The sequence below is a fragment of the Mirounga angustirostris genome, unplaced genomic scaffold (genome assembly GCF_029215605.1).
Source record: "Mirounga angustirostris isolate CCGP_5_RB_7025 unplaced genomic scaffold, mMirAng1.0.hap1 SCAF_9, whole genome shotgun sequence".
Classification (NCBI taxonomy): domain Eukaryota; kingdom Metazoa; phylum Chordata; class Mammalia; order Carnivora; family Phocidae; genus Mirounga; species Mirounga angustirostris.
This window is the reverse complement of record NW_026991717.1, coordinates 82,500,082-82,527,871: the sequence shown is the minus strand read 5'-3', so window position 1 is coordinate 82,527,871 and position 27,790 is coordinate 82,500,082. Positions and strand designations below refer to the sequence as shown.

The 27,790-nt window shown below is 44.3% G+C and overlaps 1 protein-coding gene across 1 annotated transcript; it reads left to right on the top strand.

Annotated features, from left to right (window-relative positions):
* Window positions 1-27,099, top strand: EGLN3 (egl-9 family hypoxia inducible factor 3). The gene is made up of 5 exons (XM_045900689.3): window positions 1-680; window positions 19,800-19,919; window positions 21,511-21,647; window positions 23,907-23,980; window positions 25,384-27,099. Exons 1-5 carry the CDS (start codon window positions 324-326, stop codon window positions 25,413-25,415), a joined length of 720 nt encoding a protein of 239 aa, XP_045756645.1. The 5' UTR covers window positions 1-323; the 3' UTR covers window positions 25,416-27,099.
* The last annotated feature ends 691 nt before the right edge of the window (window positions 27,100-27,790 follow it).

The following is a 27,790-nucleotide window of genomic DNA, read 5'->3' as shown; positions in this document are numbered from 1 at the left end:
CCTCTCCCCGCCTGGGGCCGCCGCTGCACCAGTGGTGGGTCGGCATCTCCAAAAGGGGCCCTTCGACTCCTCGCTGGGCCAGTCCGGCGCCGGGTCGTGGAGCCCCGCGCAGCTCCCACTGGTCTCTGAAAGGATCGCTCCTCCCAGAGTTTCGCGCAACTTTCCCCTCTTCCTGGCGCGGCGGCGGCGGCTCGGGGACCGTGGCCGCCGCAGGTAGCTGAACCCCGGGCCACGCTCCCCGCGCCTCGGCTGCGCGCGCGCGCGTCGGTCGCTCCGGGTCTCCGTGCACGCTGGGGATCCCCGAGCTCGGCTCTGAGGGCGAGATGCCCCTGGGACACATCATGAGGCTGGATCTGGAGAAAATCGCCCTGGAGTACATCGTGCCCTGTCTGCACGAGGTGGGCTTCTGCTACCTGGACAACTTCCTCGGCGAGGTGGTGGGCGACTGCGTCCTGGAACGCGTCAAGCAGCTGCACTGCAACGGGGCCCTGCGGGACGGCCAGTTGGCGGGGCCGCGCGCTGGCGTCTCCAAGCGGCACCTGCGGGGCGACCAGATCACGTGGATCGGGGGCAACGAGGAGGGCTGCGAGGCCATCAGCTTCCTCCTGTCCCTCATCGACAGGCTTATCCTGTACTGCGGGAGCCGGCTGGGCAAATACTACGTCAAGGAAAGGTCCAAGGTAGGACGCGCGCGGGCTCCCCGTCGCCGCTGCAGCCCGCGGGGACTGGGGACTTTCGGAGCCCGTTGTCTGTCGCCTTCGCAGGGCTGCGAGGGAACTTTAGTTTTTCACCGAGAGCGAGCAGTCGGTCTGGCTCCCCCTTCCCCACCCCTCCCCCGAGGGAAAATCCATGCTAAGGGACTCAGGTGTATCGTTAGGGTGACCTGTTAACTGAAATAATGGGTCCGGTGGGTCAAACCCGACAAGCTGTGGTTTTTTTTTTTGTTGTTCTGAATTTAATACGTGAAGGTTCTCAAAGGTCCAGATGAGGGACAGGTTATTCGAAACACTGCGTAATATCTGAGACATGTGTGAATTCATGATATTAAATGGCCACTTTAAAGTCACCTACTACTATTGTACTTCATTGTGTTCAGAGGGTATTCCTAAAAATAAAAAAAAGCACTCTTCAAGAATTCTGGAGACAGTTGTGATTTTTCAGTGTGACATTTGGTGTGTGGAGTTTGGCAGGTGTGAAGAAAGTTTGACCTGTGAAAGAGTAAAGCTTCTTTTCACATTTGAGTGAGTGGTGCCCTTGGCTTGTTGCACCCAGGACACTTGGAGATCACCCACTTGATTAGAAGATTCTCTGCTGCTGGTGCGGAGCCCTACACCACCACCTTCCCTTTCCCAACTATCAGATCCCCTCAAAACAACTAGTTAAGTGATGGGGAGAAGGAAGTCAAGTACCTCTGGGAAGAGACCATGTTTTTGTTCACACAGCCAGAAGTGACTCCCTGGGTAGTAATTTATCTTGGAAACATTTACAGGTAGATTGGCAGAACTATGGGAACGTGAAGTACAGCGATGTAGGTCCATGTACATTACTTTGGGATAGTCCGGCTATCAGTCTTCTCTACAAATGATAATCCAGTGCTTTTCCAGTGGCAGTTCTGAGAGATTTGCCCTTTTATTGCACACTGGTCAAGGTGCATGGGGAGCTGTAGAGAACTTTAACACAGTGAGGCACAGCGTGCTAGCATGAGAAGAAAGGGGCACCGTTCTTAACAACACGTGTAGTATTTCTCAGTTCAAGATTGACCCTTTGATAAAACATACCATTATCGTCTCATTTGTCTCGTAGACTGAGGGGACACTTTTAATAAAGGGCAAGTGGTGAAGACTGGCAATGTGTAGGAAGGAAGAGGTTGGAGTGGGGGAACAGAGTAGGGGAGAAAACACATTGCTGTATGCCTTTCAAGCCAGGAGGACAGGAATAGAATGTCTGAGAGCACTTATTAATCAGACACGAATAAAGTAAATCTTGGGAGAAAATGCTGCTTTCTAAATTTTGATTTGGGGAAAATTCAGTTACCTGGACTCTGTAGAAGGTTGACGTTGAAGTGTTTCTTTACTCTTTTATCATTTGGATGATTAGAAAGCCATTTGTCTTGGTTAGTTTTGTTTTTGCACTGAGTGACCTTGCCTCCTGGGGCGGGAATGTTGGGGGGGTGAAGGGCTAGCCTCAGTGTTACCAAAGTGCTTGTTGCTTCAATCTGGAAGAGCAGATGGCTTCTTATCAGTTTTTCAAGTTTCATTTCAACTCAGGTGCTAAGAATTTTACCCCCCGGCATTCTGGGAACGTAATTTGCTCAGAGGGAGGTCAGAATTAATTGGTAGAAAGATGTCACTAACAAATTTGAAAGTTAAGGATTTGTATTTACGTGTGACTTAAAGGACTGTCCGTGGTAGGGTTGTAGGCTAGGATTTGGCTGGACAAATTGAATGAGAAACACTGTGTACCTCTGGGTAAGGAAAAAGAAAGATCTCTAGATAAGATTCTTCAGTTATAGATTATCTTCTGTGTAGAACAAATAACTTCTCAGTTAACCCTTTCAGAAGGTCACTGAATTGAAAAGAGAAATTCATCTTTTGTCCATACCTAGATCTCCAGCTTTTCTTTGGTTGTTTTGGCACAAAGCTCTTCATTCCTGTCCTTTAGAAAAATCACCTCTAGGTTGGGATATTCCGTGGCCAACTGGAGCCAAATGTAAACCAGGCTTGAGCAAACAATTATTAGAGTCAAAAATAATAAGTTTGATTTGCTTGTTACACAGTTCTCCTTAGCTTTGTGCCCTTGGGTCTTATTAAAGCATCTACATGATTTACATTAGTTTCACATTAATTTAACTTTCTTCTCTGCCCTCAACTGAGTGCCTTACTCTGTGTTGCTTCCAGAGTAGTGATATAAACCCAGTTTCCTGCTGCATCCTCCAAGCAGGTTTTCAGTAGAAACTAAATTTTTAAAAGGTAGAATGTGTACACTTATTTTCAAAATTTATTTATGATGTCTTATGGAAAATTTCAAACGTGTATATGAGGAACAGAGGTTGGTGTAATGAGTTACACTTCTATGACCCATTTTCAACGATCGCCAATTTATACATTTGTTTTAGACCAGTTGTTTTTTTAGATATTTCTTGGGGTTATGTGTATTAACCGGCTCATCCTAGTTAAATACTTTTTTTCCTTGGACTTTTAGAGGTCATTGAATAATGCAAGAATGCCCTTTATCTCAGTGAAGCAAAAGCAAAGGCATTGGGAATAAAATAGAAACATGTATGTTGGACCTAAAGTTGAAACCGTGGAAGAGAATGGAAAGAAATATTAAAGGCTTCCCCCTTTCTGCCAAAAAAAGTTGTTACCAGTCAGAATTTATCTTCCTCCACTTTGTTGGAGAAAGATCCAAGGGTGCTGGAGACCCTCTGGGGAAGTGGTTTCCTAAAATGCACAGCAGCATGGCGCCCCCTAACTTCAAGCATGGTCATTGCTTCCAGGCTATCAGGAGATTTCTTATCTATTACTGCCTTTTGGAGAATTTAGACCATATCCAAGATAAACATTGGTCATAATTTGCTCCTTTTACTTTGGCTGCCTAGATCTTGGAAATGGCTGTTTTCCAGAGAACGTGTAATTTATGGAACCAAATGTTCTTCCTGCTTGAAGTATCTCAGTGTAGGCTCACTACTTAGTAACTTTAAGAATAATAACTACTTTTTATTGAGCAGTTTGCCCGGTCTGGCACTGTGCTAAGCCCTTTATAAACACTGTCTATCTGATTTAGTCTTCAGAATCACAATCTTCAGCAAATTGAGTGATTGAGTCGTTCCCCCAAGGTCACAAAGTGAGTGGTAAGCAGCTGTTTATCTTAGGTGTTAGGGGCTTAGGCTTGGGCTCAGGAACTTTGTGGCCTCAGGTAAATTGCTTACTCTTCACCGAGTGTAAAACGAGGGGTAATAATACCTTAAAGCTTTTTGGGGGGAAGGAGCATTAAATAAGATAACGTACATAAAATTCTTAGTGGAATTCTGTGCCCTCGTGAATGTTATGAGGCTGTAAGCACAAGATCTAGAATTTAGAATTCTAACCCAGATCTGTCTGACTCCAGAGTTTGGGTTCTTGACTCCTCTCTTTTCTGTCCTTTGATTTGCGCAGTGGCGTTCGCTCTGTGTGGGGTACTGTGCAGGGGCTGGGGATACCAAGGTAAATAGGCATAATCCCTGCCTCATAGAGCTTCCATTGCCACGTACTTTCGAACGGTAGGATCCTGTAGTTCCCACTCTATTAATTCTTCAAGCTTACAAGAGCAAAAAGATAAAACCCAAACATTGAAGAAGAAAGTGGAATGCTGGGCCAGTGTTTTCCTACTGTTATTTGCAGGAAAAGTATTTGCTAACAAGGTTGGTTGTGAGGATCCCTGACCGGAGTAGTTCTGGACAGTGGGGTCATGGGAGTTGTACTGAGAACAGGGATAGATGAGCCCGCCTGAAGGAGCACAGACAAAAGATGACTTCAGCAGTAAGTTATGAGTAAAAGAAAATGGGTTGCAAGGTAGTGGGCTTGTTCCTTTGCTGCTGAGCAGTAACAGTTGTAGCCCACCTTTCTCACGTGATATCGGGAATATCTTTTACTCAAGGGAGCTTATTATGGCTGCAAGCTACTTTAAGCAAAAATAGCATAATACACTCAAAGATCAGGATGTGTCTCAGGATCCAAGTGCAGGAAATGCGATCAGGGTTCACAGAAGACTGGGGCCGTGAACCAGGAACCCGAAAGTCCGAAGGACAGCTGGTGTGTTAGTTGTTTTCTCCAGAGCTTTATGGCCCTCATCTTTGCTTCTCTGCATGTGCCCTTAATTTCTGCTCCAGCCTACTTACCATCTAGCTTTGGCTGCTTCTCCATGCATATGGCTCAAGATGGCTGCCTCACAATGGCCACCCAGCCTCAGTTTGAGATCAGCAGAGACTCAACTAACATTCCAGAATCCCTGTTTTCATTCTCTGGAGTAAAGTCTGATGGTTTCCCCTTGGTCCGGGGTACCTGTCAGCCTGGGTTCGGGGTGGTAGTGGGAATGTCGAATCCTATGAAACCACAGTTGCCGGGGCTGACGAAAGGTCCCGTTCTTAAAGAGCACGGTGTTTGAGGACTAGACACCATACACGGTGTCTCTGTAATTAAGATCTTAAAAGACTATCTGTGAAGAAGATATTTTAGGGGGACGAGTCACTGAGTTTGAAGCACTGGAATATCTTCTTGTAAGGATGTGAGGAATTTCTAGAAAAGGTTTTGTATTTCAAAATAACTTAGCTCCTGGAGGAAGGACATTAATTCAAGGAAATAATTTATAGGATACAACCTCAGTGACAGGGAAGCAAGTTTCCCCATTGGGTGAGTTTTCATAATGTTCTTGGTCAATTTTGTTGAATGACACATGGGAGCAAGGAAAAGACAGTAGGGTTGTGTGTGTGTGTGTGTGTGTTTACTTTGTAATTTCTTTTGCTCAATTTTGGGTCCCTGGCCACTCCACCACACCTTATCTACTTGCAGTGACATGGCAAATCAGCGGGTATCAGTTTATTTATCCACAGATCATTAAATGCCTTGCACTGCGGTGGACCTGTACACGGACAGGCCAAGGGAGGTAGAAAGTGATTATAAAACCACCTAGAGAAGAAGTACGCTGAAAACAGAGTGGGGTGAGATGGTTGTCACCAACTTTGCTTTCTCTTTTTCTGGTTAAACAGTCCCCTTGTGCACTGATTTGTCATTTTTTGTTTTCTCTTCTTTGGGCTTTCAACAGTTTCTCTGTTTACTTAAAATGAGAAGTGACCAAAAATACACAGACCTTTAATAATACAGGTCTTTAGAGCTGGAAAGGTATGAGAAATCACACCTATCCAGTCCGTCAGTCACTCAGCAGGTAAGGTGTTTTTGTATTTGGAGAGATGAGGTCTTATGCGAGCCCTCAGAGAAGGGATCGGGGTGTGTCTTGGGCCTGAGCAAAGAGAGGTGCTTTAGAGAGGGGCCTGCTTCATGAGTCAGGTAGACTAGGAGACAGGGTCGTTAGGTTAATTCAGCCACATCAGCATGTGATTTGGGAATTTTAAATATAGTGACGACTTAAAATTGATAAACACCTTAGGTGGAATTACGTGCGTTCGACTTTTGGGTGTCATGAATTATTTCCCTTTCTGACCTTGCTCAGCTTAAGCAAAATTTGTAAATTCCTTCCTGTATCCTGACTCTGGCTGGAAAAATTTCAAATTTGTAAATAACGAGCAGCCTCGCATGTTACTACTCCATTCCGTAAACACACCATGTATGGAAGATTTCTCTGCGGAAGCTCCAAGGTGGGGTGGAGTTTAACCCATAATGAGCAGAGCACGTATGAGAAGCATCTCCAAGCACCCCAGCATTGTGCCCTGCAGGATAAAACGTCGAGGACCTTTCCTGTGGGCCATGTTTGCTCAGTTTGGCAAGACCTCTGCCTCTGACACACCTTTGTGGCCTTGGGTACATTAAGTGACATTTTGACCCAAGTCTATTGAGCACCCAGGAAGCAGCTTGCAGCTTTAGCACTCTGGAGGTTATTCATTCTTTGTTAATTATTACAGCAACAGATTTGACCATTTCTTTGTAGTAGCACTTTGTAGTTGTTAAGTAATATTGCTCTAAGAAATGGGTGTCATTTTTCTCTAGTGTTTGTCAAATGCTGACGTTCTGACAGTAATGATAGTTCAGATGTATTCTGCTGGGCAACTGCCAGGGGTACCCAGCGGGTAGTGGAATCCAGAGGCACTGGAATTGTAAATGCGACAGACAAATCATTTTATGATGCCAGACTAAGGAATTCAGTTTTGGCAGGTGGCCAGGAGCCGTTGACTTGGCTCAGATTCAGAGCCATGTGTCTGTTTGCCAAGCGAGATTAGTTAGCTTGGTTCATTATACATAGAATTTATACCCCGTTTCCCTCGATTATCTTAATCTCAAACCAGGGTGGCACTTACCTTAATTTTGTATCTTCTTTTGATCGTGATTTATGGGTTACATTCGTATTTTTGGTTTGGTGAACTGGGAGTGACTGAGGGTTTTATTTTTCACCCCCTCCCCCAACTCGATCCCAGATTTACGGACATGTGGGTGTACGGTCGTATGATGTGGGCTTTCAGATCTGGGACTGGATTCATTCGGTACCTCCTTACTGAGCGTCCCTCATGTTCTGTGCCATGTGAATACCTCCTTATTAGGCCACGCCAGGTTTTTATCCTTCAGGAGATACAGTGATCAGTGTTTCTCAAGTTCTGGAATAATTGTGCCTATTTCATACTAAATATTCTTTTTCCTTCCAAAATGAGGCCAAAATGCTATTACCATATAAAACTAGTTCCAAGCTACAAAGGATCAAAGAATATGATGGTAGTCTTGGTTTTTTTTTCACTGGGAAGAAAACAAAATGACAAACTCAATTCCAGGTGTCAGTGACATCTATTTTTGGTCCTGCTGGGGGAACTTGAAGTTGTTTTGAAGTATTCAAGATAATACTCTTTTGAGCATTGCTTGAAAGTAGTAAGGATATACCATTTTAAACAGTCTGCACTTCTTCGGGAGCTTGCTGTGTGTTCGCCCTACACAACACGTAGAACAAAGATTCTGCCTGTGCCCCTCCCTCCAGGCCCCTCCTATTTCTCGCCATCTTTCTAGTTAAAAACCTGAGGGACTATTACTCAGAGAGCTCCATACCCCCCCACAGAACTGACAGGGAGTCTTTTTTGTGTGTGTGCTTTTGGGTGTTTTGGATGGCTTCTTTCGGATTCATACTGTTTTGCAGGTTAATTTGAATGACCGGAGTGGGTGGATAAGCAAAATCTTTTTATTTTTTTATTCTTAATTTTAATTATTTAATTATTTCTTTTAAGATTTTATTTTTTAAGGAATCCCCTACACCCAACGTGGGGCTCAAACTCACAACCCCAAGATCAAGAGTCCCATGCTCTACTGACTGAGCCAGCTTTTTATTTATTTATTTATTTTTAAAAGATTTTATTTATTTATTTGAGACAGAGAATGAGAGAGAGAGAGCACATGAGAGGGGGGAGGGTCAGAGGTAGAAGCAGGCTCCCTGCCGAGCAGGGACTCGATCCAGGGACTCCAGGATCATGACCTGAGCCGAAGGCAGTCGCTTAACCAACTGAGCCACCCAGGTGCCCTGAGCCAGCTTTTTAAAACACAAAACACTGAACACTCCGGCGGGAACATGCAATATTATTGGTTCAAATTTGGCCTATTTTGGACTGTTTTGGATTTTTGTTTTTGTTTTGTTTTAGGTTGACTGTGGGACCTCAGGTCTTGTCTTTTTTTTTCTTCTTCCTTTAACTAAATTTTGTTTTGCTTTCATAGTAGGACTCCCTGAGGAGGGAATTATTTTAAAGAGACTTATTTTAACCATAAATCACCTGCCTTTGTTTCTTGTTCTCCCTGTGATCCATTTTAATGTGATTTTGCCAGACTGTAAGTAGTCCAAAACCCAACACTAATCATGTTGCCTCCATGCTTTCAGCAGACCCAACCATGCTCTCACCCCAGTGTCTACCGTACGTGCTGCAAACTTCTTACCATGTCATTTAAAGCCTTCCATGTCTGACCCCATTTGACCCCATCTGACCCTTCTACACTTAATCTCCTGCTGACCGACTTCCCTTCCCTCCCACTCCCTGAAATGCTGGAAGCTGATTTGCCAGGCACACTGAGCTTCCCTGTTGTCTTCTGCTCTTCAGAATCCATCTTAGCGCCTTCTGCTTCCCAGAACTCTGTGGGTAGCTCAGGCCAAGCCTCCCTGCTACACACAGAGGTACTTGTATTTCCTTCCTTCCTTCCTTGGTTACCTTACCCTCCATTTACTTATAAATTCCTTAAAGGCAGAGACTCTTAAGCTTCATATATACTTCTAGTGCCTCGGAATAGTCTCTTACAATTCATAGGTGCCTGACTTAATTTCATCTTCAAAAGGAACTTTGATTTCAAAGGCTGCCAGGGTGTCAAAAAAGCTATAAATATTTTGTTAGGTGAAAAAAAGATTTCACAGTGTGGCCCCTAATTTGATGTCAAAGTGTTTAAATGTTTTATTGTATTAACATGCTATGAAGGAGCATCTCAAAGACAAGACTTTGGCTTTGTGAGGTTTTTTTTCTCCGTTGTGAAATTTTATTCTTGGCCCCAGAAAATACCCAAGTCACGCCCGGATCCTGGCAGCTCGTACCTACGGGGCTGGCGCCGGGAAGCAAGAAAACCCAGGACCGTGAGCTTGGAGCCCTGGCTTCTGATCCTGGCTCTGGCAAGTGGTGTCTCAGGACCTCCATCTCCGTTTCTGCATGAGTGAGATGGATTTTTATTTTTATATTTCAATTTAATTTAGTTGGTACCTACCACTAGGCCCTAGGATGGGCATTTTACATTTTAGTTCATCTCGCCGTGATCTGGGGCAAGTCCGTTTTCTGAGCCAAGTCCGTTTTCTGAGCCTTGCTTTTCTCGTCTATACCATGGATACGATACTATTTCTCTGCCTCCGGGATTATAGGGAATTAAATGAAAATTGAGACTGAATTTCCATCTGAGAGGACAAATAGGTGCCCTCAGTGCTTCTTATTTGATTCCCGAAGAGACTCCTGCCCGCGGTCACACTCCAGCGCTGACATGACAGTAATCCTCAGCAATGCCCCAGAGTTACAATTGGAATGTTCCCTGCCAGCTTTAGGAATCACACTGCCAAGCCTGTGCCAGAAACTGCCTGAGGAATCCCTCTCGCTTCCTGCTGTGCCCACCACCTCCTCCATCTACCCACCAGCCTCCCCAGATCAACCAGCGCCGGTGACTAATGACTCTCCACCTTTTACCATCTAGGGTGAGGCGTTGCACAAAAACTCTTGTTTTTTGCCACGGAATCGCCATGGTTCGCAAAGTGGGGTCATTGGACCAGCTGCATCAGCATTGTCTAGAAACTTGCCATAAATGCAAGTTCTTGGGCCTCTCCCCAGACCTCGTGAATCAGAAGCTCATGAGTCCTCCAGGTGATTCTCACACATGCTGAAGTTTGAGAAACACTGAGTGAAATGAATAAGAGGAGGCTAAACGGAGGGAGGGGAGGGCGCTGTATCTTCCTACACTTTTTCTGTTAGTAAGAAAATCAGAGTTCAATGGTTGGCTCAGATCTGAGTTTATTCATTGCTACGAGGAAAACATACAAGCACGTGAAGTTTATTTGGGAGATCTTTTGAGAAAAACCCACCACCTGTCAACATGTTAAGACACTTTTTTTCTGTTATTTGTATCAGTTGACTTAAATTTTCCAGAGCCAGCATTGGAGCGTCGTTTGGATCTGATTCCCTTCTGCTCACGTTAAATGGAGGGGGGGAGGAAGAATCTTTGTTAATGACCGCAGGGTATTGCCGCCCTCACGGGCCCAAGAGTCTTGCGAGAAGTGTGAGCTGAAGGCACCAGGAGGAAGGAGACAAGATCCTCGTGATTTTGGATGAGCACAAACTGGAAGCACGGACTGCTTTGGTTATGTGCTGTCATGCGCTCCCCATGAATCCCACACAGAAGCCCAAGGTGGTGTCTGGCCCTCTGGGGTCGGATGGCTTGCCCCATGGGAGACCTGAGAAGGCCGAGGTGAGGAGCTCTTTGGGGGTGGGGAGGAACGCTGACAACCAAATCCAGCTTGATGGGAATCAAGGATAGGACCTGGAGAAGGGCGGAGAGTAGCTGCTGCTTGGCCTTTTCTTACTTCCGCACGGAGGCCTTTGATTCCCCAGTTACGGGTTTGAGTCTATATCTGGTGAGTCAGGAGAGTCATCTGAGAATCAACCTTGGAGCTGAAGCGGTTGCTCTGGAAATAAGAGCCCCAGTTTTCGGTTAACAGATGCTTCCTGATATTTTAGAAGCAGTGTTTGGTGGTGGAAAGACCATGCTTAGTTCTGTAACGTTCCGTGAGTTACTTCGGGTTTCTCACCCTATGTTTGTGAAATGGGGCTTTGTATATTCCTTGGAAGAACATGGGGACACATAAATTAATGACCCCTGTCCCCCAGATTCAGAGCCAGCCACTCCTTTATTTCTAGTCCCCTTGCCGCTCCCCCAAATAGCTTCTACTTTGCTCTCAGAGGAGCCTTTTACTTGCTACTCCTCGAAGTTTCCCCTCTGGATCTGACCCCTCCCCTAGGCCTCAGTGGGTCTGTATGCAGCGTATTCTAGTTAACGTGCTTGTGAGAAAGTTCTGTATACAGTGGATTCCAGTTGACAAGGTACTACTGGAGTTGTCTCCTGAACAAGCTTTGCGTGTGAGTAAGGACAGCTTATCTCATCTCTGGCATTCCTTTGCGTTTACCAGGTGCCGGTCCTTTGACAAAAACACTTTTGTATTTCCTTTAAAATGTTTTCTTCCTTGCTCATTTATCTTCTGACTTTGAAACAAGTGTGAAAACCGTGGCTGGTGTTGACCTGAGCTAACAAGGAAAGGTCCCTAGACGCCGATTTCCTCCCATAGAACCTGGGCCTGGGAAGAGCAGCCTGGGGATGACCTGGGCTAATTGTTGAGCAATTGCATCCAAAGCAGATGTGGGTTGTGCTGGGGCTGCAGAGAGTTTAGAGTGGGAGTGAGTTTGCTGTGGGAGTAGCTGAAGCAAAGACCATGTGGACAGCTGGTACTTTGCACCAGGACTGAGTCAGGCTCCTTTGCCCTGTGCTGTTGTTAGCCCCTCCCCGCCCCAACCATCTTGGAGCTTTCGTTCACAGACTCAATATCAAGTACCCTCCTTTTTCATATTTTTGTCTTTTTTTTTTTTTTGCCCTTTACGGTTTTCTATGATTATGGAAAGGGTGCTAGGCAAGGGTGAGAGGGATTCAAATACTTAAAGGAGAACTGAAGATCTCTGTACCCCCCAAAATGGATGATTTGGTTCATGGTAGACATTAGGTAAGTGGTGCTGATGAAGCATGACTTGATGATGGAGGCGTCACACTCTGCAGCCAGACAAACTGGGTTCGAAGAGGCAAGGGACCGAACCTCCTGGTCCCTCAGTTTCCCCATCTGTAAAATGGACATAAGGATGTCTCCTGCCATATGGGGTTACTTATGAATATTGAATGAGGGGGGCTATTCAGGGAGCACATAGAACAGTGTCAGGCACGTAGTAAGCACTATACAAATGTTTGTTCAGTAAATCAGTGTGTCTCCTGAATGTGATAGGTTCTAATTCCAACTGATATGCTGTGTGTCATTTCTTTCATTGAGCAGATATATTTTTCCAGGTGCTGAAGGGCACATGTAAATATAAGATCTGCGTTCCTAGAAAGTTCTCTGACTTTATTTTTTCCAGCATAGTTGCTGTGTCCCTAGGGAATTGCTGGTAAAGTGTTTGCCTGGTTTTTCTTAGCCTTAAGAAGATTGTTGCAAGGCATTTTTCATGTGTTTTGACTGGTAAGTTTTTTTTTTTTTTATTACCCCGTTTATAAAATCTTGTCTTACCAATTATATTTGAGTTATGGATTCCCTTAACATATTTGAGGCTTCATGGCAGATGAGAACTTAAGGACAGCCACACTTAATTTTCTGACAGTCCTGCAACCACAAACATTCTTGTTTTCCTCTTTATTCTCAGAGCCTTTCTGAGAGCTGCAGGTAAAGTTTTGTTTTTCTGAGAAGGCTGTTTCTCACAACAAAAGAAGTTAAATACTGTGAGTCCCTACCCCCATATTGCCTTAAGGATTACCCATGAATTGGTTTTTCTATGCAAAGACGGTAACTTGGAGGTTGCAGGGCTTTAATGACTTTTCCCGAGAACTTGTGAGCCGGGAGGCTCGAGCTGCGGCTCACCTTCCCCAGAATCAGGACGCGAAATGGGACGGTAGGTGGCAAGCACCACCCCAAGTGCCAGCTGGCTGCGTAGGTCCTCAGGAAAGGGCAGCTGATACAGTGAGGAGAACGGCATCGGAAAGGATACGGTTCAAGGCCTCTCTTAATGTCCTTCACCCTGAGGCTGGCTGACTTCTGCTGATTTCCTAAGTGCAAGGAAGCCCTTACTCAAAACATGTCTCTGGTGACTCGGGTAGCGCCGGGGGAGGGCTGTCCTGTGCCGGTTCCCTCGGCAGTCTGCCCTGCGGTGTGCTCGGCTGTGGGCTGGCCGCCACCCTCACGCAGCGCACGTAGCCCTGTCACTCAGCCGGCACCCTGCTGGCGGGGAGCCAGGCCTCGCGGGAAGGGCCGCCTTTGCAAACCCAAACAGCCTGTATTGATATGTCGATGCTTCCCGGCCTGTTTACTGTGCTTAATTGCAGAGCTCTGGCTGAATCCTCTCCAAGGAGAGGAATTAACCACAATCCAGAAAGGAATGACCATAGTTTCTTAAATTCTTGGCCTTGCAGAGTTTCAATGGCTTCTCTTGGGAGGGTGATTCACTCAAGTTCATGCACGAAGTGCAGGATTCCCTGGAATAGAATCTTGATCTAGTGCAGTCAGACTTTACAGGCCTGTGAATCCCCTGTGATTTTATGCAGGCTTTGGTGTGTGTGTGTGTGCACGTGCATATTTTTGGGGTGGGGGTGGGAGCCTAACTCTTTAATGAAGAATTTCAAGGGGCTTTGGCATCTGGTAAAACTGCCATCACTGAGCTAGGAGAACTAAATCGAAGGTTCTAGAGTCTGGGTAGTTGGTGGTGGTTTGGATGATCCCAGAGCTAGGACCAAATTCACAGTAGAGCAGAACAAGGGCACGGAGGGAAAAGTCTACCTGGGGACAGGTTTTCAAGTGAAGATGGTAAATTCCTACCCGCACAGGCACGATGCTCTCACCTGATTGGAAAGGGGTGGATAGATCCCCATCACCAGAGCAACTGAGAATTGGTTAGACCTTCTTACTTTTCATTTTCAGAATTACCAAAGCTCTTGCATTTCAACAAAATTCATTCATGGGGGGCATGATGATTATTGCTCTAAACTGAAAGTGAGGTTTTGTGTCACAGTGCTCTGGGTTCAGGAAGAGGCTTTTTTTTTTTTTTTTAAGTAGTTTCCACAACCGGCGTGAAGCCCAATGTGGGATTTGAACTCAGGACCCTGAGATCAAGATGTGAGCTGAGATCAAGAGCCAGATGCTTAACTGAATGAGCCACCCAGGTGCTCCAGGAAGGAGTATTTTTAGTGTGGATTTAGAACAAATGAGGAAGGCAGAAGTGGTTCTCAGTGTAGAAATAGAATAGCAGAAAACATTTTAATGAATAACTTGAGGTTTGTTGAAAGGATTACTTACCTTACAGTTGTCGTTTGTCTGGTGTTCTGACTCCCCTGAATTGTCTGGTCGGATACTGAAACTTTGGGAGGGAGAACACAGTAGTTGGCCAAAGCTCACGTTATTGCCCGCCAAAAGCATATTTCCTATTTTTTCCTCATTTTGTTACATCAGTCTTTAACTAGAAGCACTAGGCAGAAGGAAATAGCTAGGTTTGCTCTTAACCAACAGAATAGATAACAAGCAAGATGCCAAGATAACTGGTGACAGTTTGCAGAGTTTCCTACTTTCTTCTCTAAAGTGCCTACGTTATCTACAACTAATTTCTTCATGCCAACCTGAATGAAGTTAGAGTGAATGTAAAAGGTTCTAAAGCAGTTTTTATGTTTATGAGCGGTTCATCATCACCTTGAGAGCTTGCTTTTTTTGGTTCACTTTCAGATGAAGGATGGGACTGACAGCGGTGTGAACTTTGCAGAGTGACATTTTCTGGAAACTCTTGTATTTCTTCTCAAGTCTTTACACATCGGGTTCTCTGTGTAGTTAATTGTCTCATGGTGGAGAGAGGAAGGACCCTGTCCAGAGCCGACACGGGGGGAGGACTGGAGGAGGCCTGTGGAATGTGGATGGCATTGAAGGATGAGGCCATGCTGTTGGACAGGATGCATCTGAGCCAGGCAAGGAGAGATGGGGGAGTGCCCACCTGGCACTCAGGAACTGTCCCAGCATAGCTTGACTGCTTAGGAGATCACAGACAGTGACCTCAGAGTACAGCCTGTTGTATTTTTTAGTGCCCTGATTAAAAAATTGGGATAAAAACTGTTCAAGAGAGTTTACATGCACATCTGGGTCCATTGCCTGTCTCTCTCCGAAGGTTTGCAGATTTGGAACGCCGGGCCTTCGTTACAAAGGACAGCAGACTGCCTGCTTGTAGGCAGCAGAGTGCACACGCCGGAGTTCTGACACATCTATTCCTGATTGGCTTTAATCATTTATGTTCCTTGGAAGCGCCAAAAGCTATTTGAGTTACCCAGTCCTGGATTTGAAGCTACAGAGCACTTAAGTAGAGTCCGGTCCCTGAAGAGGAGACATTCAGAAGCCCTGGCTGAGGGGAATAGCTTAATATATATAGCTAACGAAGCAGCGTTTAGTGTATGCCGGGCCTTGCACTCAGCGTTTTACACAACTTGACTCCTTCAGTCCCCATAAGCCCATTTTACAGATGAGAAAACTGAGGTATGAAGAGGTTAAATACAGGCTATCCTGTATTTAGGTTGCATTTTATTCAAAGTATGCTTGTGCTCAAGATCATTCATAATTCAAAGCAAATCCTTACAAAGACGGACTGGCATTTCTGTCTAGCAGTTAGAGGGGTCTAGCATTTGGCAGTGGACCAAAATAGGGGTTTGAAGGTCACTCAACCAGGTAGCTTTGAAGTTATGCTATTCTTGACTCATTTTTTAAAATGGATTCACATTGATTGCAAATTTTACAATTAAAATGAATTAATATTTTAATTTGCTAAATTAAATTTTACATAAAAGACCACTTTATAACTTGTTTAAGACCAAGTCATACTAGTGAATCTGACTCCAAAGTCATGAATGATGTGAAATACGTTTCTATCAAAATCTAGGTCATTGATTGTTATTAGGGAAGTGGTTAGTCTAACTGGAGGCTGGATGGGTCAGATGTGCCCCCTTCCCACCTGCGGGTCTGAAATGATCATCATCGCTGGATGGACAGTGGAGGTTGCCGATGGCACTTTTTGAAAATGGTTTATACATGCAGTCAAGCTGTGGCTGGTTTCAGTCAAGAGCATTCTGTCTAGGCATTGGAATGGAAATCTTCAACTTTCATTTTCCAACCTTACCTTTGGGATTGATGAGATACAGTTTCTTATGAAGCCAGCTCAGCAATAACTCCAATAGAACCACTGTTTTCTCCAATAGAACCACTGTTTTCGATTCTGTTTATGGGGAACAGATTTTGTTACTTGGGTTTGGCTATTAAAATTCTATGTATCGGGGCGCCTGGGTGGCTCAGTTGGTTTAGCGACTGCCTTCAGCTCAGGTCATGATCCCAGGGTCCTGGGATCGAGTCCCGCATCGGGCTCCCTGCTCTGCGGGGAGCCTGCTTCTCCCTCTCCCACTCCCCCTGCTTGTGTTCCCTCTCTCGCTGTGTCTCTCTCTGTCAAATAAATAAATAAAATCTTTTAAAAAAAAAAAGTTCTATGTATCTGTGTGCATCTTCAAAGAATGCATAGACAGTCCCTGCCTGAATGTGGCCACCTAGATGTCTAGAGCACCTAGCTCTGGCCTAGAGCACCTAGCTCTGGTCTAGAGCACCTAGCTCTGATCTAGAGCTAGCCTCGGAGGCGTTCACCCCTCCACTCATTTCCTTTTGCGACAAAGCTCTAGAAAGGCCTCCAGGGGTGGTGAGAGGGGGGACTGAGGGGGTGGGGCGCACAACAGGGTCAGAGGAAGAAATGGTGGATGCCTTTATATGTTATAAATCCCTTCCCAGGCTTGATGAGGCTTAGATAGCCCTGCAGTCGAACTGATCCGTTTCTGGGGTTTGTTTAAACTGTCCTCTGCACAAATTGGCACAGAAATGCATGACTTGAAGGGAGCGTTGCTTCTCAACACATCCTTAGCCTCCTGGTTCTAGACTGTGTCAGAGACCAACAAATAGTTGGGAACGTGCCCAAGCCAAGACCTATCTCCTATGGCTCTTGTCCAGAAAAAACTGATAAAATTGGCCTGTGTAGTTTCGACGGGCCCACCGAGGCCCACAATAATTTCCTTCCATTGTTTCAGATTTGATGCTGTGGCTTCAGAAACCAGGAGAGAGGGTGAAGATTGGCTCTGGCCAGAAAAATTCCCTCTGCTGCCCTCCCCTAAGCAATCAGATACTTTGCTGACACTTAGGAATTTTGTGCTAATAAGTCCCTGGGAGGTGCTAGCTCTTTTTCTGCGTGTGTGTTTTATAGATGCAGGTATTTGTAAAGGAGGTACTACTGTGAGTTTGTATCTATTTTTTTCAGTATTTACTGCAAACTGAATTCTGTGGCAGACAGGTGCTTCATACTGCCCTGAAGAACCCTGTTGCTCCTTCTGGGGTTGCTGCTTAGCTAGAGTCTCAGACCTTTGGAGGCCCTCCAACCTGTGCCCCTCCTTCTAGAAAAAAGACTAGGCCTGGGATCGCACAATCAGTTGCTGAGGGAACCAGATGGCAGGCATCCAGACCACTGACCTTTTCTGTAGAGTAGGGCTGTTTAAGAATATAAGATTATATAGTATTGATGGAGCACTGCTGCTTTTCAGGGCCTCACAGTGGGGGGAGGCTTAGATGGTAGGGAATCTAGCCTATAACTGTTTGTGGCTTAAGTGACTTTCATTACTGGCTCAGTGGTGGCTCTTATCCTAATAGCTGCTCCCAGGGATGAGTAATTCCCTAGTCAGTATAGGTGACTTCATTTATCTCTTCTTCCCGGCCAGGCCCATCATTTCCGCCTGCTACCAGTCAGCTTTCTCCAAGCCATCCTTTGCTTGGTGGTCCCATCATTTGTTAAATCTTGATTGTAGTGGCCTCAACATTCCACTTTCTGGACGAGGTTCAGGCCAACAGGCTCACTTCAGCTCCAAGATACGACGTTGCATTGACACTGTAGATGTTCAGAGGCAGGATGCGGGGATTGATAGCCGCATGAGGGATACGGTGATTTAAGTGTTACGATCATTGTTAAAGCCAAGTTGCTGTTAAGCCTGATTGTTCTAGTATGCCACGTGCGTGAAGCCTTTGAAGCTCCATGCTTTGTTCATGTTTTCATGCTGCTGCTGGGAGTGACTTGGCGGCCACAGCATTGAAGCTGATTCATTGAGCCACTAATGCCTTAGTTTGGGCCTCTACCTGACTGATCGTTTTACCAGCAAAACAGCCCTGCCCTTCATGAGGGAAAATACCAACTGGATCACTAAGTGTATGTTTGAAGATAGGTTTTTAAAAATGACAGAAATCTTGGGGAGCCTGGGTGGCTCAGTCAGTTACGCCTTCAGCTCAGGTCATGATCTCAGGGTCCTGGGAATGAGCCCTGCATCAGGCTCCCTCCTCCATGGGGAGTCTGCTTGAGATTCTCCCTCTCCCTCTGCTCCCCCCCCCCCCCCCCAGACTTGTGCTCTCTCTAAAGTAAAATGACAGAGACCGGGCACCTGGGTGGCTCAGTCAGTTAAGCATCTGCCTTCGGCTCAGGTCATGATCCCAGGGTCCTGGGATCGAGCCCTGCATTGGGCTCCCTGCTCGGCGGGAAGCCTGCTTCTCCCTCTCCCACTCCCTGTGCTTATGTTCCCTCTCTCGCTGTGTCTCTCTCTGTCAAATAAATAAAATCTTAAAAAAAATGACAGAGACCTCTTATCCTTTAGAGGACAGAGCCATTTGCTTATTTATTCACTTAATCAAATTTTTAACAGACACCTTCCTTGTGGCAGGCACTGTTTTAGGCACTAAGAATGCCTCAGCCAACAAAATAGGAAAAATATCCCTTTCCTCATCTTATGTTGTCAATTCCAGTATCTTCCCTGCATATGTCTCATCCCCATGAAAATATTTTAGAAATAAGGCAGTGTCCTGTGAAGAGAACTAGCTTTTGCACTTTGCCCATTGTTTTCTATTCCTTGCTATAATTTTCCCATGGAACAATTAGAGGTTTGATACCTGCTTAATAGTAATTCTCTAATAGTAATTTTTAGTAGGATTTGTTTGTATGGCTTTCTACTTTATTCCTCCACCTGGCTGTTACAGGTGGTGCCTGGGCAAAGGAAGAGAAGAACTTCAGGTTATTGCCTGATGTGATAGTTATCAGTAGGCAAGAAGACGAGCATTGAGAAACATACTAAGATGTGTCTGTGGCTTCTATGAATTGGACCTGATTGTGCTGCCTGTGGTAACAAATTGGGGCACAGCTTCCTTCCTTCTGACTGACCTTTCCCTCTTCTTTCTGTCCTAAGCATTTTATTGAGCAAGCCTGATCTTTTCCTCCTTTGTGATTGGTTCCTACCTCTTTGTCAATGCACGGATGTTTAGCCATTGTTCTAAGACAGCCGGTGATTCAGTGATTCAGGAGTACTTATTATACCAGGCATAATCCCTAAACTCCATTACCTAGTGAGTCTGATTTTGTGGGTCTAGGATGGGAACCCAGAGTCTGCTTTTTCAAAGAGGAGGATTGGAGAAAAGCAGGGCATCCTCATGATGATGTAGCTGGGTTACTGTCTGAAGTGTTCTAGAACTGTGGGAATATTGCTGAACCACTTTCCAGTTGGGCTGAGCCATAAGGTATAACTTGGCTGTTAATCTTACACCACGACGATGAGTCTCGATTTATGTACTGTCCATGCAATTAAGAAGCCCATGGCCGCCTGTAAATGTCACATAGCACCCAAAGAGACTGCATTACTCAGCTGTTCCCCGGTGGGAGAAGATGGTCTCGGCTTTGTTTAACCAGCTTTCTTGGGATTTCTCCATAGGCAATGGTGGCTTGCTACCCAGGAAATGGGACAGGTTATGTTCGACATGTGGACAACCCCAACGGCGACGGCCGCTGCATCACCTGCATCTACTATCTGAACAAGAATTGGGATGCCAAGGTACTCTGGCATAAAGGGAGTAGAACGTGGGGCTAGAAACTCTACAGAAAGAATTCAGATGACTTAGAGGAGGGTTTGGAATTCATAATTCCCACAGATGAATCTTTTCTACTTCACCATTTACTTTTTGTTTCCTACTATGGTGTTAGTACTTAAGTTGATCAGACAAAAATAATGGATATGAAGTTAATCTGGTGGGGGGCAGCGGGGTGGGGGGCAGTAGGGAGGGTCATTACTAGGTTGTGGGAAGGGTGGTTGATAAAGAGAAGGTAATCTATTATTTTAGGAATGGCGATCAATTTTTTTGGGGGGGGATCTAATCCAGAGCTGATAGGACTTTCAGGGCACAGTAAGATACATACTTCTTCCTTCCAGCAGCAACATTGTGAGAGAATTCCACAAAAATAGAACTAACTGTAGGATATGAAACCGGCCCCAAGCGAGGTTTCCCACACAGTCCTCTTGGGGTGGTACGGCTTGTCGGTGGCCGCTTGCCATGGCTCACCATGGTTTGGGAAGGTCAGAGGCTTTCTGGCTTATTTTTGTATTTTTGAACATATAGATAGATAGAGATATGAAGTCTGGTTCCACGCTTACAGACATTTGTCTGGAATTTGTATGCTTTCTGAAACTTAAGGATGATTTAGGAGTCTGAGAAGTCAGAGAACTTTTCAAGCTCATTTGGCATTTGAACCTTTTGCATCTCCATGTCCTGTTCATTGGGGCAGATACTGGTCATCCTAAAGCACAAGGATATTTTATCTGGCGCCAGGGAAACAAAACCTGGGAAACCAGTGAGTCAGATGTCTCTTCTCCCTATTTGGTAACATGATTGGAATACATCCCTTACTTGTCTTTTAAAATCTTGAAAGGTAATGTTATAGGCAGGAGAGTAAAGTTATCAGGTCAGTGATAATAAATCATGAAGTATGAAATCATGCAACAAATATTTGAGTGCCTGTTAATGTCAGGCATTGTGCTGTGTAGAAGCATTGATGTGTGAGGCCTGGATTCTACCTTAATATGGTTATCCCAGCAGGAGATTTGGGTGTACATATTTTTAAAAAGAAATCAAGGAAGAGAGTGATGCATGTACTAAAAAGTGTAGATAAGGTAGTCTGAGCTCAGAAAAAGAATAGGTAACTTCCAGCTGATGAGATCACATAGGAGCTGGAGGAGTTCAAAAGAAAGCCGTAAATTCTAATTGAAGGGGATGTTATGTGTGATGACTATCCTAGGAAGTTCTTAATATTAGATGGAACCATATGAAGTTGCCGGTGGGTTTTTGTAGGTCAAAAACAGATGTTGACAGGTTTGTGTGATTGGACCTAATAGCACTCCATTTTGTGTCCACGGGTTTCATGACTGGGGGCAGGAAGGCTTCATTCCGTATGAGTGGATAAGGAGAGACGACTAGCTAAGTTGGAAATAAAATGAAATACAAGGTGTAAGGTTGGAGAGAATTTTGGGAGTAATATACACCCGGACTGGAGGTTGGAAGATGGCATTGTTTCCAGATGAGGCTGAAATATCATTGTTAGCCAATTATGTGTGAGGCTAGGAAATAATCCATCTCCTTTTTGGCCCTCAGCTACACGGTGGGGTCCTGCGGATATTTCCAGAAGGGAAATCATTCATAGCGGATGTGGAGCCCATTTTTGACAGACTCTTGTTCTTCTGGTCAGACCGCCGGAACCCACATGAAGTCCAGCCTTCCTATGCGACCAGGTAACAGCCAGGGCCATGATTCCTCCTCAGAAGCCTCTGTATAGAACCCAGTTCCCAGAGAAGTCCCTAAACTTGTGTCCTGTGTATATGAGGGACCAATCACACTCCAAGGCTGATAGCAAACCTGTTAGAAGGCAATCACAGTTAAAGGGGAAACTAGATTCCTTAGGTTTTTCACAAAACCTAATGTCAAATGGAACTATTAACAAATTGTTTTCCGTTAGGTGAGTGTGGTGGATTCCAGATTTCCCACAGTGTTTTTTCCTTCTTCCTTTGCCACTCCTCCCTGAAACAAATCTAACGTTGAAGTAGCCCTAGAGAATGTTGGCCCTCACATATCAGGAATTCTGATGGTTAACTCTGGATGAATTTACAAGTTGCCTATTGCAAACAGAGAGAGAACCTTGAATAAAGAGAGAGGAATTTGTTCCGACTTCTTTTCCTTTTTACCCTTTCTTTCCCTTAAAATTGGTTTGGGCCCACTGTACCCATCATGTTCCAGTAATGAGATTTTTTAAAAGCCCCCCCCTTTTTTTTAATTTTTTATTGTTATGTTAATCACCATACATTACATCATTAGTTTTTGATGTAGTGTTCCATGATTCATTGTTTGTGCATAACACCCAGTGCTCCATGCAGAATGTACCCTCTTTAATACCCATCACCAGGCTAACCCATCCTCCCACCCCTCTCCCCTCCAGAACCCTCAGTTTGATTCTCAGAGTCCATAGTCTCTCATGGTTCGTCTCCCCCTCCGATTTCCCCCCCTTCATTCTTCCCCTCCTGCTATCTTCTTTTTTTTTTTTCTTAACATATATTGCATTATTTGTTTCAGAAGTACAGATCTGTGATTCAACAGTCTTGCAGAATTCACAGCGCTCACCATAGCACATACCCTCCCCAATGTCTATCACCCAGCCACACCATCCCTCCCACCCACCCCCACTCCAGCAACCCTCAAGTTTGTTTCCTGAGATTAAGAATTCCTCATATCAGTGAGGTCATATGATACCTGTCTTTCTCTGACTGACTTATTTCTAAAAGCCCCTTCTTTAGCTCAAGCGTGAGGTTTTCAGAGTAACTCAACAATTAAACTTGTTTAGTATTAATCTAGAAACTCTTGAAGTAATCTTAATTTTGGAATATGCCTCTCATTACCTTTGTTTTATGGCCCGAGCTGGAAACCAGGTGGTGGCCCCGTGCTGTGGGGATGCAGCTTGAACTGGGAATCACAGTTGGGGGCAGGGGGAGAGAACTTTGGTAGGATAATGACTTGAACCTTAACAAGCCTAATTAAATTAGAATCACATGTGTGAAGTAGTTAAGATTTATAGGTGTTCCCCTCCAGAAATCACAGATCTGAGCCCCACACAGAGTTGCATATTAAATGTCAAATTGGAATGTGCCCTAGGTGAGCAGGTAACTAATTCTACCCCCAGAGCCTGGTTGTGGCTTGTTTAATAGGGTACGATAATTGGCCCCTGTCATTTATGCCAGAATTCCCTCAGTATTCCCCAATCTCTTGATGACCCAAGTCACAGGAAAAACATTAGCAGATGTTGATGGGAAGCTCTTGAAAAAAAATCAAGGGCTGTAGAAATTTCAGTAGTTAATAATTAGAAAACGAAACTTTTTGAAAACTCATGCTTGAAATGATTCCTATTACAGTCTATCCCATAGATGGGATAAAGCAAATTAATGGAAACACAGTAGAAAGCTTGAGGGCATCATTATTCTGTTGCATCCTTGCCTCAGTATCCAAAACTAAAGAAAGCAAGCCAAGAGCTTTAAGTGTTCTGTCATTTAAATAAGTTACTCTTCAAAACTTTACTCAACTGTCACCTCCTCTTCTCTGTGTTCTCCCCAAAAGCTTGGGTCTCTCAAGTCTTGAGCAGAATAACTCCCTTATAGTCCTTTCTGTGTAGATCATCCTGACCTGTTACATCATTTGTTAAATTGCCTGTCTCCTCTTTGAGAGCCTGAGCTTGAGAAAGAGGCAGATTTATTCACAGGATCATTTGAATTCCCATTGCTCAGGATAATGCCTGCTGCATACTTGGAATTCCTTACGTGTTTTATTACATTTAAATAGAATTGAAACCAGAGAAGTTTATTTTAAATTAAAATTGGGACGGACTTCTAATAATAGGGAAAACTTTAAATGTTGGCTTTACGAATGCCTCTGATGTGAGATTCATAGTAAGTATTTTTTATTTTTTGGTAGTATTTTTAAACTTCTTTTATATCTGCTTATCACAGATACGCTATGACCGTTTGGTACTTTGATGCTGAAGAAAGGGCAGAAGCCAAAAAGAAATTCAGGAATTTAACGAGTAGGTGTTTGAAATTTTTCTGTGACTTTTAATCGGGTCAGTCTATGACTTTCAGTTAACATTTGTATATATATTCTGATATATACTTGACCCTTGAACAGTGAGGGTGGGGTTGGGGTGCTGACCCTCCCTCACTGAAAATCTGCATATACCTTTTGACTCTCCAACACTTAACTAATAATTACTTCCTGTTGACAGGAAGCCTTAAGCAGTCAATCAACACATATTTTGTATGTTCTATGTATTATATATTATATTACAATAAAGTAAGCTAAGGAAAAGAATGCTGTTACAAAAATCATTAGGAAGAGAAAATACATTTTTTTTTTTCCAAAGATTTTATTTATTTATTTGAGAGAGAGAGCATGAGGGAGAGAGCACGAGCAGGGGGGGAGGGCAGAGGCAGAGGGAGAAGCAGGCTCCTCGCTGAGCAGGGAGCTGGATGTGGGACTCGATCCCAGGATCCTGGGATCATGACCTGAGCCGAAGGCAGACTCTGAACTGACTGAGCCACCCAGGCGCCCAAGAAAATACATTTTCACTACTGCGCTGTGTTTATCGAATACAATCTTTGTGGAAGTGGGACCCATACAGTTCAAATCCATATTGTTCAAGGGTCACTGTACTCTGTTCAGTCCTGGGCTGTGGCTTAGCTTCACGTGTAATGACATCTTGATGGGCTGAATCCCGAAACCCTGGCCTTAGCTCTGCTGGAAAAATCAGAAAAATGCAAAGGACCCCCCCTGCGAATGTCCACTGAGTGTGTGACAGTAAATAGTTAACTTTTTATCATTAATGTCCACCCATCAAACATAACATTCAGTTTGGCCCATGATTTTGGCACATTTCATAGGGGATATGATGGAGCGCAGCTAGAACGGTTAATGTATTATATTGGTGTGGGACTGTGACTGTCTCTACAAACACTGGGCTCATGTAATACGAACTGAGTATGACTTAACGCTGTTCCCCGCAACCTTAACGCCATTTTTGTCTGCCTCCAGCTGTAAGGCAGCATTTCCCAAAATAGGTCATATCGAAACGCTCATCCTGCTAGTGGTCTTGCCAAGTTGGTTTGTGGAAGGTAAATTTCTGGCTCCCTAAATGTGGGAAATGTTACATACCGTATCCTTCTCTTGAAGAGTCACAGTGGTCATTGGCATGCTAATCAAGAGAAGTTCATCTAAGAGTGAAATAAAGATGTTCGCAACATTGCCTGTTACCCATTTGGAACCGAAGAAAACACATTGTGCTAAGTCCTACGGGGCGGGGGTCACTGTGCTCAACTTTGTATTATAGGACGGGAAGTCTTCACTGGAGGCTTTTTTCATGCCATTTCTGGCATTAAACTCATCAGATCTGGCTCCTTACCCTCTTTATTTTCTCTTCTGTCCCCAACCCAGGGAAAACTGAACCTGCCCTCACTGAAGACTGACCGTGCTCTGAAATCCGCTGGCCTCATTCATTTTAGTAATGGTTCCTGAGGTCTCTTTAAGAGTTGAGATCTAAAGAAGGCCTCTTCCATGACTTGGTGACAAGAAGCCCCCCTACTGCTTGCATCATTCACATCCCTGTCTTACATATGGTACTTTTGTCTTTTCTTGCCAAGACTGCATCCACCTTTGGACACTCTCTTTGCCAGATGAACTCATTTGCTAACTCCAGAAATACCTGCAGACGACCTAGGTGGCCAGTGGTTGAACTGATAGATTTGGTAATACTGGCCATCAACACAAGATCCTGGAAGCATGGGCAAGGGAATGAATCTTACTTGCACTTTATGTACACTTCCTGGTTTGAAAGGAGGAGGTTTGCAAAGAAAAACAAAATGGCGACAGATGCCACCAAGAGGCATCCGTGTAGCCTTCACAGCAGGAAACAGAAATTGGTGTCATCTGAACAGTTTCCAGATGTTCTTAATCCCGGGTTTATGGGGTTTCTGGAGAATTACCACAACCTAGTGACATTATTACCTCTAGAAGGGGCTGCTGTCCTAGTCCTCAATTTAGAAGTATCCTGTGGGTGGACACTTTCTTTTGCCTGGTCCTGCAACCTAGTCTTGCTGCCTCTGCCCCATTTTGCTGAAAGTAGGGCTTTCTGGTCAAAGATGATCTACCATCTATTTTTTATTTTCACTTCTTACTTGGAGAACCTAATTCCCCAGAGGCAAAAACTAGACCTTAATTGTTTGGGTTACTTTGTTGAAATGGAGTTTGAATTTCAATCGAAGGGGAAAAGAACCCACCTGGTAGGTAGCTTCAGCGGCAAGAATCTCTGGTAACTGGTATCGAAAGACGTGGGTCTACCAATACACGATAAACCTGTGTGCATCTTGGACCATCTGAGAATGGCAGTGGGGTTGGAAATGTAGGCATTCCCGTGTTTCAGTTTTCCTTTTGAATGAGCTCACCCTTCTTGTTTAACAGAATGAGACAATAACAAAAAAATGGGGTGTTGTATTTTAAAAAGGAAATGGAAATAAAAAATCCCAGAAGGCTATTTGAGTTTGTCCACGTTTTCTGTCCCTAGTAGCCTTTCTTCAACAGAATTGACTCTCAGATCCACGGTGGTTGGCAGTATGTCCAGAACCGTGGAATTTGCCAGAAATGTGGAAGGTCCTACTACTGCAGGAAGCACAGTTTCCACTGCATCAAGAATCCTGAATTGTGCACCTATTCTATGAAAGTTTAGTCTTTCTAGTTTTCAATTCCATTTTCGTTTTTTAAATCCCCTTAGTTTCTTGCATACAAATCCCATGCATGAACATGAAAGAGCCAGAAATATATTCTTTTGTCATTTATAGGTATATACATTTTCAAAGAAAGAAGCTTATTTTTTTTTCCATTTCTGATTTTGGAAAATTCCCAGATAAGACTTGTCTTCATTCTCACGACTGCTCTATTTTTTTCATAGTGCTTATCACATTCTAACTTCCTATGTAATTTACTTATTTATTATGTTTATTGTCTCGTATCCTTCCTCTAGAGTGTAAGCACAATGAAGACAGGGATTTTTGTATGTTTTTAATCAATGGAATGTATTCCCAGCACCTAAAATAGTGCCTGGCACATTAAGGGCTCAGTAAATACTTTGTTGAATAAACTTCCTCTCCTACCTTAGTGTTTTCGTGGCTCGATTCATTTCCTCCATCCTTGGCAAAAAAGGCTCGCTAAAAGTTTTTACACACCTCTTTCTCTCATTGACTTACAGATTGAGGCTAAGAGTGGTAGAAAGCTTTGGTCCTAGTGTCATTCCATATCTGTTTCCCTGTTGGACTAGGTCTTTGACCACCATGAATTTGAAAACTGAACAAAGAAAAATTCTGCCCTTCAGTAGCTTGGGACTGTAGGAGGAACATGACAATAGCTTCAGATAAGACAGAGTACATTCCTCCTTTGGAACAATTTTGAAAAACTTCAGGATGAGAGAAGGAAAGAACGTTGTTCTCTAGGAATTTCGTATCCCATAAAATTGTAATGAAGTTTTTTCCATGGTTACTAATGTCATGAGGACGCTAGTGACAAGATTCTGAAGGAATATCATGTCATTCCAATAGTATGTCTTGTATCTTTCACTTGAGTCATTATTTTGACTTGCCAAAAGATCCGACCTCTTGGGCCTTGCTTATTCCTTTCAGACAAAGGTCCTGTAAACCAATAAACTAAATACCAGATCAATTTTTAATGCACTGATTTTTCTCATGGTTGAATCTGAGCCCTAGAAGATCGAACCTGGAAAATAAAACGAACAGTGTCTGCTTTTTGCTTCTCTCTTTTGACAGCCCACTTAGGGGAGGACTTAGCCCCTATG

What these genes read in the sequence shown, in the direction of transcription:
- EGLN3 (XM_045900689.3), top strand. Translation starts at nt 324, where the DNA reads ATGCCCCTGGGACACATCATGAGGCTGGATCTGGAGAAAATCGCCCTG. An exon ending in CAGCCTTCCTATGCGACCAG is followed by an intron (nt 21,648 to 23,906) that starts GTAACAGCCAGG and finishes TGCTTATCACAG; the next exon opens with ATACGCTATGACCGTTTGGT. An exon ending in GAAATTCAGGAATTTAACGA is followed by an intron (nt 23,981 to 25,383) that starts GTAGGTGTTTGA and finishes TCCCCAACCCAG; the next exon opens with GGAAAACTGAACCTGCCCTC.